The sequence below is a fragment of the Podarcis muralis genome, chromosome Z (genome assembly GCF_964188315.1).
Source record: "Podarcis muralis chromosome Z, rPodMur119.hap1.1, whole genome shotgun sequence".
Taxonomy (NCBI): Eukaryota; Metazoa; Chordata; class Lepidosauria; order Squamata; family Lacertidae; genus Podarcis; species Podarcis muralis.
This window is the reverse complement of record NC_135673.1, coordinates 32451251-32461655: the sequence shown is the minus strand read 5'-3', so window position 1 is coordinate 32461655 and position 10405 is coordinate 32451251. Positions and strand designations below refer to the sequence as shown.

At 51.6% G+C, this 10405-nt stretch overlaps 1 protein-coding gene across 1 annotated transcript; it reads left to right on the top strand.

Annotated features, from left to right (window-relative positions):
• Positions 1 to 7815: 7815 nt before the first annotated feature.
• LOC144326122 (uncharacterized) lies at positions 7816 to 8741 on the top strand. Its single transcript, XM_077922238.1, has one exon. The coding sequence runs from the start codon at positions 7944 to 7946 to the stop codon at positions 8739 to 8741; it is 798 nt and encodes a 265-aa protein (XP_077778364.1). The 5' UTR covers positions 7816 to 7943.
• The last annotated feature ends 1664 nt before the right edge of the window (positions 8742 to 10405 follow it).

Below are 10405 nucleotides of genomic sequence, written 5' to 3'. Positions count from 1 at the left end.
ACAATTTTATTGGTTCCATTTCAATTTAAGAGAGGGTCCTCGATACATTTCTGTCAAATCTCTTGTGTTTTCTGGCCGATCAGCTGGCCCCCAATTTAGCCAATAATAGGTCCCTGGCTTGAGGGAAATCTGGTAAGGAACCAAGAAAAACACAACCCTGCAGCAATGATAAGCTTCAGGGCTATCCTATGGCTCCTAAGTTCTGCCTCTAATGATGTGATTACAGCAAGAATGGTTAACCTTTTCCCAGGCCCCTGAAGTTGTTGGACATCAGCCCCAAGCTAGCATGGCCTATGGTCAAGGACGATGGGAGATGGAGTCTAGCAACTTCTGGGAGGGTGGAATCTCCTCATCCTGGGATTACGAAACACGCTGCGGCGCACGCGCATGGCTGGAGTGGTGAGACAGCATCATGGCCTCTACAGCTCCACAAAAACATCAAGCCAGGACCCCCCCCCCCAAAAAAAAAAACCAAGCCCTGATAATGATGCACTTCAATTCCTCTTCAAACCCAGGAGACCCCCCTGGAACTCTGAAATATCATTGACATCTTACATAGCTTCTTTGGCTGCTTTCAACCTTGAAGCATTAGTATAGCAGGAGGCATTAGGCAGACCAACACAGCTGTTTACCTTTAAGGAAGAATTAAAATATAACGACATGTACCTTGGTGTACTCCAAGGCCTTTGTCATGACTGCCGCATGCCCCGAAGAGACAGCGTACAGTCTTTACTGCAGTCCTTGATCAGATCATTATGTACAGTTCTACAACAAGAGCTGTGCTCGATCAAGAGTCCAGTTAATCCAGTCCAGTTAATCTAGTGTTCTGTTCCTGCACAGGTCAAGGAGTTGGCTCTGAAGAAGCTCACAAACAGGGTATGACTGAAGGAGAATACATACATCTGCTGCTATTTTTCCTAGAAAAAGAGGTTCTGGAACTCACCGTGAATGCTTCCTTTGTTCTCTTATAATGGCAAAGGTACCCACCCAAGAGGTGCAGGAGCTGAATTCCCGCTAAAAAAAAGCCTCCCGTTCACAATTTTATTTGTATTCTGCCTTTCCATATTTAAAACTATGCTCAAGGCAGCTTTCAACATGAAAAAAAATACATAATTACAAACATAAAAGGTAAAGGTAAAGGTACCCCTGCCTGTACGGGCCAGTCTTGACAGACTCTGGGGTTGTACGCCCATCTCACTTAAGAGGCCGGGGGCCAGCGCTGTCCGCAGACACTTCCGGGTCACGTGGCCAGCGTGACAAAGCTGCATCTGGCGAGCCAGCGCAGCACACGGAAACGGCGTTTACCTTCCTGCCAGTAAGCGGTCCCTATTTATCTACTTGCACTTAGGGGTGCTTTCGAACTGCTAGGTGGGCAGGAGCTGGGACCGAAAGATGGGAGCTCACCCCACCGCGGGGATTTGAACCACTGACCATGCGATTGGCAAGTCCTAGGCACTGAGGTTTTACCCACAGCGCCACCCGCGTCCCGGTGGCGTCCCTACTTACAAACATAAGTAGGCATAAACAATAGTGCTAAGAGTTTGGGTGGCACAGTTTGTGTGGGTCAGTCCCCGCTAAACCCTGGATCCAGCAAGTGTTAAAAGCTAATCAGGCCTTCTAATTCTGTGAAATAGCCAAACTAGCTTCCTTGTGAGGTGATGGGGGATTTAAGGGCTCAGTGCAAGATGGCAACTGGGTGGGGGCCCCTCCCTCAGCAGAAAAAGCCAGGGATGAGACCTCGAAGTAAAGCAGCAAGCTGGAGGGAGTCAGCGCAATGGTAGATTTCTGCTTGAATCGAAGGCTGTAGCTATGGGAGATACAAGACCCTTTGTGGTGATAATACCGTGAACCCCTCCATTGTAGGCTCAGATTGCATATATGTGTGTAAATACACCATATGTTCTAAAGACACCACGGTCTCTGCTGTGCCTCATTTCCAAAACGAAACATGAACCCCTGGAGTCTCACACAGCTCAGAGATTTGGCTGGTGTGCAACAATAAATAAAACATTAACAAGCACACAACCAATTAAAACAATTTCCACATAAATCATAACATCTAAAATAAATATGCAAAAAAATTTGAATACCAATAACAGCCAGGGTCAGAGGAAGGGGGTGCAGTGGGGGCAGTCCGTCCCAGGTATCACCACTGAGGGGGGTGACAAAATGCCGGGTGGCACTCACCACAGGGCCTGCAGTGCGCCCAAGCCACGCATCTCTCCTGGGAGAGACGCAGGGACTTGGGTGCACACAGGCTCTGCACTGCCCCAAACAGTCCGCCTGAAGAGTTTGGATTTGATATCCCGCTTTATCACTACCTGAAGGAGTCTCAAAGCGGCTTTCCCTTCTAACAATCTCCTTTCCCTTCCTCCCCCACAACAAACACTCTGTGAGGTGAGTGGGACTGAGAGACTTCAGAGAAGTGTGACCAGCCCAAGGTCACCCAGCAGCTGCATGTGGAGGAGCGGGGAAGCCAACCCGGTTCACCAGATTACGAGTCTACTGCTCTTAACCACTACACCACACTGGCTCTATCACCTCCCCTTCAGTTGTAGGGCAGCTAAGTGGGAGGAGGCAGGGAGACTCCTCAGAGGCCCCGCAGGGCGTCCTGCCCCGGCTGGCCCCACCCCCACAGGCGGCTGGCCCCGCCCCTGGACGCAGGCACGCATGCCGCCCCAGGCGCCTGATCGGCTTGCTCCGCTGCTGATAACAGCAACAACACCCCCCCCACACAACAATACCCCAGCCCAGTAGTCTGTGATCAGCAGCCTTAGCTTTTGTAGCTTGAATCCGTGAGGGCCCCACCCTCCCCAAGCCAGGTGGAAAAGGCTTGCAAGGTAGGAAACAGGTCTTCCACACTCACAGCCAAGCTGGTCAGCTGAGATAGCACCAGCTCTTAAGCAGCAATGTAGCTAGTGCCTGGTGTGGGGGCGTGTCCTGCAGCTGGGGGTGGGGCAATCTGTCCATGGGAGCAGGGCGAGCCTCTCCGATACTTGGAGGCTCTCGGCTGCCTCCCCCTCAGCTGTAGGGCGGCTGAGGGAGAGGCGGTGGGCAGAGGCAAGACCCACACAGTGTGGAACCTGCAGGCGCCTAAGCCACCACGTCACTTCTAAAAAGTTTCGTGAGACCATTTTTTTAAAAACTCATTTTGTCACACACACACACACACACACACACACACACACACACACACAGTGATGACACCCGGGGCAGACCGCACTCCCCGCACCCCCCCCCCCTTCCTCCAACACTGCTCTTAAGGTAGCTGAGGCTAAGAGACAGGGACTGGTTCCAATGGTCATCCAGCAAGCTTTACGGCTGAATGGGGATTTTTAACATGGGCCTCATTACTCCTAGTTCAACACTCTAACCATTGTATCACACTGTTTAGGGCTTTATAGATGAAAACCAGCACTCCAGATTGTTCTTGAAAGCAGAATAGGTGCTAGTGGAGATGCTGTAATATTGGTCCTATGGAGCTGCCATATTCTGAAACAGTTCAAGTTTTGGTATGTTCTTCAAAAGGTAGCGAACTAGCTTAGTTTAATGAATTATTTGAGCTACACCCAAAAATTGTTAACAGAATTTCTGAGTACAGTGGTACCTCTAGATACGAACGGGATCCGTTCCGGAGCCCCGTTCGCATCTAGAAGTAAACGTAACTAGCGACGGCACGTCTGCGCATGCACGCGGCGCTTTTCGCCGCTTCTGCGCATGCGAGTGACGTCATTTTGAGCGTCTGTGCATGTGCAAGCGGCGAAACCTGGAAGTAACGCGCTCCATTACTTCCAGGTTGCCGCGGAGCGTGACTCGAACGCACTCAACTCGAAGCGTATTCAACCCAAGGTATGACTGTAAACTGAAGGCGGATTAAGTTCATTTTGTGAAGGGAACTTTTAACAATCTCGAGTTCCTCATCAAGTTCATTCTTTGTTGGTTGTGGTTGTTTACTCCTTAGACTCTTTGGGTCTTTAAGCTTTTCAAAAAAAATAATAAGCAATTCACATCCTGCTATGTGTGTGTTGATGTTTTCTTAGCTTTCTTAAGTATATTTTATACTTCAGCACGGCAGCTTGTGGGGGGGGGGGGGAATGGCTGAGGATCATTTGGATGAACCTGAACTGTAAACTGAATTAATTCATTCTGCAAAGGGACAAATGTGAACTGGAATTAGTTTCTCTTTGGACGTGTTGAATTAGAATTAGTTCTTATTTAAAATGAACTTTAACACATTACAAAATAATGCAGTCTGGGTGTCATCAGAGTCCAGACTCTCTCTTTTCAAGATTGGCCACAGCTAGCAACATCAATGTAAACTGACAAAAGACCTTTCGATCCTAGCTTCCGCCTGCTTGCCCATATTTGGTTTCAAAACAATAAAAATAATAAGCACCCGAAGCTGCAAACCTGATGCTTTAAGGACAAATCTCTCTCCACAGCAGGAAAAACACCATATCTCTGAACCACCCCCGTGTTTTCTGGATTTGATTTCAGTTGATAAGCCTACAATGACAGCCTCCTTAATGGAAAATACCACATCTGTTAATTCTGTTATCAGATCTGTTATGATGTCAAAATAACCCAGAGTTTTCTTCAAGGAGTGTCACAACGCCTTTTCTTGATCCATTGGCTTAATAGTTCTGATGGTATAAAGAGATGCAACCTTGGACCATGCAAAAGCTATCCTTGGAGGGAATACGTGGCATTATAATTATTTTCTTTAAAAGAGCTGTTGGAAGCAGGGGGGGGGGGGGTTTCAACCGGAACTTGCTGAAACTCAGCTCCACCACTTCTCAGGTGGGTGCCGTTGCCATTACAGTGGTACCTCAGGTTAAGAACTTAATTCGTTCTGGAGGTCTGTTCTTAACCTGAAACTGTTCTTAACCTGAAACACCACTTTAGCTAATGGGGCCTCCCGCTGCTGTTGCGCTGCCGCTGCGTGATTTCTGTTCTCATCCTGAAGCAAAGTTCTTAACCCGAGGTACTATTTCTGGGTTAGCGGAGTCTGTAACCTGAAGCGTATGTAACCCGAGGTACCACTGCACTTAGAAAGCTCTCCTGTGCTTGCTAGGCATGACTAAAAGCTGTCTTCTGTTTTCCCCACCGCTTGCCACAAAGCTGCTTTGCAAGTGGTGTATGTGTAGGTTCAGTTTTCATTTGGGCTATGGGAGGGGGGATAACCCCCTTCTTTCCTGTCTTAATCCCCTCGCCCACCTGTTATTTACAAGGTGGGTGGAAAGACACCGCTTTTATCCATTCACAGATCTCATCAACTGAAGGCCACCGCCAAACAGGTCCTTCTCTTGGACCTTGAGCTCTGCCCACGTCATCCTCCAGCCTGCAAGAGACAACAGGGTGCTAAGAATGATTTTTGTATGTGACCTGAAATGCCAGATTCTACAACCTACATAGATTATCCTGTTCAAGGACATCTGTGTATTGTTGCAGGCTACCCCAGTCTCTGAGTGGTGAGGCGTACTAGGCACTTTCCCAGGGTTCAGTTTCCTTTGACTGACGCAAAAAAGCTCAACAACTTTGGCAAAACAAAACCAAGTTGTGTCTGGATTTCACTTTTTGAAATAGGGCAACCCTAATAACCTTGATCGTTCTTTGAGGATGTTGATGAGGACACTTAAGATATTTTGTCTTCCAAGTATGCCTAGTTCAGCAACTTCCTTTTGTCAGATTTCAGCCTCATCAGATGCAAAGAACTGGAATGGGCTCATCCAGACTGACCCCCTCAAACCTACAAAATATTTGTTTCTGTCCACAACCTTTGGAGGTTCAAACCCCCCCTTAGTCTGTTTATTCTTCAGACAGCAGTCAGGAGTGAAGATGGCAGGCCTCTAACCTGTCCCATGAAGCCCAGGCCTGGCTGGTACATTCTCCCTCAATTTTGTTTTTAAAAAAACATCTATTGGAGGAGGATAAAAATGGTTTGCAAAAATGACTGCCACGACTCACCTGTTACCTGCTCCTGCCTGGCCTAGCCTCTGTCTGTGCTGTTTGCGTCCCATCCTCCATATTGTCTCCTTTTATTGATTTGATTTGATTTTTTAAAAAACAAACAGTAGGGGAGACATGACAAGTGCACAAATGGCAGCTGCAGTTTGCCTGTTACCCGCCTGCTTGTGCCTGGTTTGGCGTTAAGGTGTCTCCTGCCTGTTTGGCTACCCTCAGTGTGTGTTTTATTTTGGAGGAGGAAAGAGGTGTTGCTATTATTAGTGAGGAATAGGTCAGGATTGTAAGGATGCAGGTGGCACTGTGGGTCAGTGGTGTAGCGTGGGGGTGCAGGGGGGGCCGGCCGCACCGGGCGCAACATCGGGGGGGGGGGCGCGCTCGCCGCCTCCGGAGTCGCCGAAGAGCCTCGGGCGCAGGCTGTAGCAGAGCCCCATGTCTCGCGGAACCGACGAGCTGGCAGCGGCTCTCAGCACTCGACGCGGTCCCCGCGTGTCAGGGCCGCGGAGGGCGCGCCAGGCAGCCCCTCCTCACAGCCCCGCTGCCGCCGCTACTGCTGCAGCAGCTGCTGGGCCATGTTGCATTTTCCTCGCCTCTCTGCCCTCCTCCTCCTCCGGGCAAGCGGCGTCGTTTGGGCGGCAGCGCCAGCAGCAACTCGCCTCAGATCACCTGACACGGACCCGCCGCCGTGGCTACCTTACCGTAAATACCCCAGCCCAGGCAGCAGCAAGAAGAAGCTGGCAGCGGCGGCAGGTTAGGGGTTAGGGGGCGCAAATTACTTGCCTTGCCCCGGGTTAGGGGGCGCAAATTACTTGCCTTGCCCCGGGTGCTGACAACCCACACTACGCCACTGCTGTGGGTTAAACCACAGAGGCTAGGGCTTGCCGATCAGAAGGTTGGCGGTTTGAATCCCTGCGATGGGGCGAGCTCCCATTGCTTGGTCCCTGCTCCTGCCAACCTAGCAGTTCATAAGCACGTCAAAGTGCAAGTAGATAAATAGGTACCGCTCCGGCGGGAAGGTAAACGGCATTTCCGTGCGCTGCTCTGGTTCGCCAGAAGCGGCTTAGTCATGCTGGCCACATGACCCGGAAGCTGTACGCCGGCTCCCTCAGCCAATAAAGCGAGATGAGCGCCGCAACCCCAGAGTCAACCACTACTGGACCTAATGGTCAGGGGTCCCTTTACCTTTACACTTAGTTCAGGATTGCAGCCAGAGAGAGAGAGAGAGAGAGAGAGAGAGAGAGAGAGAGAGAGAGTTAGTTATTCAACACTTCTGTTTTCTCATAAGTGTTATCAGCACAAAGTGCGGTCAGGAATGCAGCCTGAGAAAGTGTGTGTTTGTTGCTCAATTTTGCTGCTGTTCTTTCATGATTCAATGCCCCATTTACTTTGCAGGAGATGTTACAGTTGCTGCCATCTGTCTGTCTCGAGGGACAATTGAGTGTGCCTCTGGGGGTGAAGTAAATGGCTGCGTTAGCAGCTCCTACTGCAAAAAAACTTTTGCTCGGACAGGCGGAGACCCCCCCCCCCCAATGCTGGGCGACACCCGCGTGTGTTATGTATGGAGTTGAATAGGATCCAAAATACAGCAGTCTGATTGGTCCTAAAACAATACAGCAGTATGATTGGTCCGCAGTTGCCAATCCAGCTCCAGGTGGAAGTGAATCCAGCTCCAGGTGGAAGTGAGTCCATAACCTGATTGGCCTACAGGAGAATCCTGGAATTAGCCAATCACGTGCAGTCCATTGTGTAAATAATGTATATAAAGCAAATATTTTGGGGGAACATTCATTCCTCCTGACCACAATAACCTGAATAAATAGCATGAAATCCACTCTCAACTCCGAGTATATTTTACTGGTGACGAAGGTGGGATCCCGCTGAGCTGACCGCCACACACAGCACTGCAGCACCGCCACCTGCCGCACCGCTGCCTCGCACCGTGTATCCAGGCTTCAGCTCCGGGACCCAAGGAACTCAGAATGGCAACCGACAGCAGCTTCTTGCCGTTCAACCCAGCATCCGGAGACTGGGAAGCATGCGCCTCCCGTTTCACCTTCCTCCTAGAAGCCAAAGGGGTCACCAACGACGCCAAGAAGAGGGTGATATTCTTCAGCGTCTGCGGAGAGGAGACATTCGAAATCGCCCGGGCTCTCCTTGCGCCTGAAGACGTCGCTACTATTCCTTACAAAACAATAATGGAACGGCTGAAGGGGCACTTCTTGCCGCAGCCCTCAGTGGTGGCTCGTCGAAATGCCTTCTACGCAAAGCGGCAAGCCTCTGGGGAAACCGTAACTGGGTTTGTGACCTCTCTCCGCCAAGCTGCCCGGTTCTGCAACTTCTCAGAGTTGGAGATCATGCTTCGTGACCGCCTCGTCGGTGGCCTGAAGGATGAGAAGCTGCAACGATGCCTCTGTGCCAAGAAGGACCTAACATTCCAGGTCGCTCTAGAGGAGGCCCTGGCAACGGAAGCTGCCGAGAGGTCGATGCAAGAGGCATGGCCGAGCCTGCCGTCCCAACCAAGGGTCCACCACAAAGACCTTGCCGATGACTCAGGATCTGACAGGGAGGAGGTGCACCGAGTTCAGCGGCGCACTCAAGCAGCGCACAGACCACAGCTGCCTCGACGAGAAGCAGGGAACTGCGCAAGCTGCTGGGAGAGTCACGAGAGGAGGACCTGCCGTTTCCACAATGCAGAGTGCAGGCAGAGCAGAAAATTGGGGCACATCGCCCGGGTGTGTCAGGCTCAGCCCACCCGACACCGGGCATCAGATGACTGATCCAAGAGCCCCAGGTCCTGGGGCCCAACGCACCAAGGCAACTCGATGGAGATCACAGATTGCCAGGTATACCAGTTGCCCCACCTCAACATAGAGAATTTTTTTGTAGAGGTACAGATAGAGGGGGCCCCCTCTATCCATAATCTCAGCAAGGACCTTAAGGAAACTGTGCCCTAGTGGGGGTCTCAAACTCAGGCCGGCCCCATTCACCCTCCGGGACTTCCAGAAACGTAAGGTCCCCACAATGGGGATGTCTCAAACTCAGTCTTGGCACACTTTGATGAGAGACTGATGGTGGTGCTAGCATGCGACGCCTCGCCCTACAGCATCGGCACTGTCCTGGGACATCACTCCCGGATGGAAGAGAGGTGCCGGTGGCATACTTTTCCCAGACACTCAACGCAACTGAGCGGAACTACTCGCAAATCGACAAGGAGGGTCTGGCAATCGTGAAGGGAGTAAAAAAAATCCATGATTTCTTGTACGGGCGGCCCTTTACCGTGGTGAGTGACCACAAGCCGTTGCTTGGCTTGTTTGCCCCTGAAAAGCAAACCCCCCAAGTGCTGTCTCCTCGCGTCCTCAGGTGGTCAGTTTTCCTTGCCAGCTACCAGTATGCACTGATTCACCGCCCTGGGAAGGCGATGGGCCACGCGGACACCCTGAGCAGGCTACCACTACCGGAAACAGGCCCCGACCCAGCACCTGCACAAGAGGTTATGAGCCTGGAGCTGCTTCCCGACCGCCCCATTCAGGCACAAGAAGTTGCACACCATTCCAAGAAAGATAGGGTCATCTCCCGGGTCCTGGACTGGGTGTGGAGGGGGTGGCCCAGCAGCAGCCCCGGGCCAGAATTCGCCGGCTACACAACCCGCAGACATGAACTGTCGGCCCACAAGGGGTGCCTGTTATGGGGAAGCAGGGTCATTGTTCCCCAGCCCCTCCGCAAAAGGGTCCTCACAGCCCTACACGAGACACACCCAGGGGTAGTAAGAATGAAGGCCCTTGCCAGGAGTTATGTGTGGTGGCCGGGGATCGACGGAGAGATAGAGGCCTGGGTCAAACACTGCCAGGCCTGCCAAGAATCCCGCCCAGATCCCCCAAGGGCCCCAGTCCAGTCCTGGTAGTCCGCCCGAGCACCATGGTCACACCTGCACGTGGACTTCGCTGGCCCCTTTCAGGGGAAAACATTCTTCATAGTGGTGGACTCCTACACCAAATGGCTGGAAGTCACACTGGTACTGTCCACTTTCAGGTCTGCAGCCATCCGGGTATTATGCAGGCTGTTTGCAACCCACGGGCTCCCTGACACTCTCGTCTCAGACAATGGAACCACATTTATGTCAGGAGAATTCCAGACCTTCACAGCACAGACGCCATCCGCCACATCCGCTCGGTGCCATTCCACCCTGCCACCAATGGCCAAGCAGAGCGCATGGAGCGGACCACCAAGGACACCCTTCGCCGCATGACGCAAGGGGAGTGGGAGTACCGCCTTGCCACAATCCTTCTAGCACAGCACCCCCAGCTCAACGGCTGGCTGGAGCCCCGCTGAACTATAATAATAATAATAATAATAATAATAATAATAATAATAATAATAATAATTTATTATTTATACCCCACCCATCTGGCTGGGCCTCCCCAGCCACTCTGGGCGGCTTCCC

What these genes read in the sequence shown, in the direction of transcription:
- LOC144326122 (XM_077922238.1), top strand. Translation starts at nt 7,944, where the DNA reads ATGGCAACCGACAGCAGCTTCTTGCCGTTCAACCCAGCATCCGGAGAC.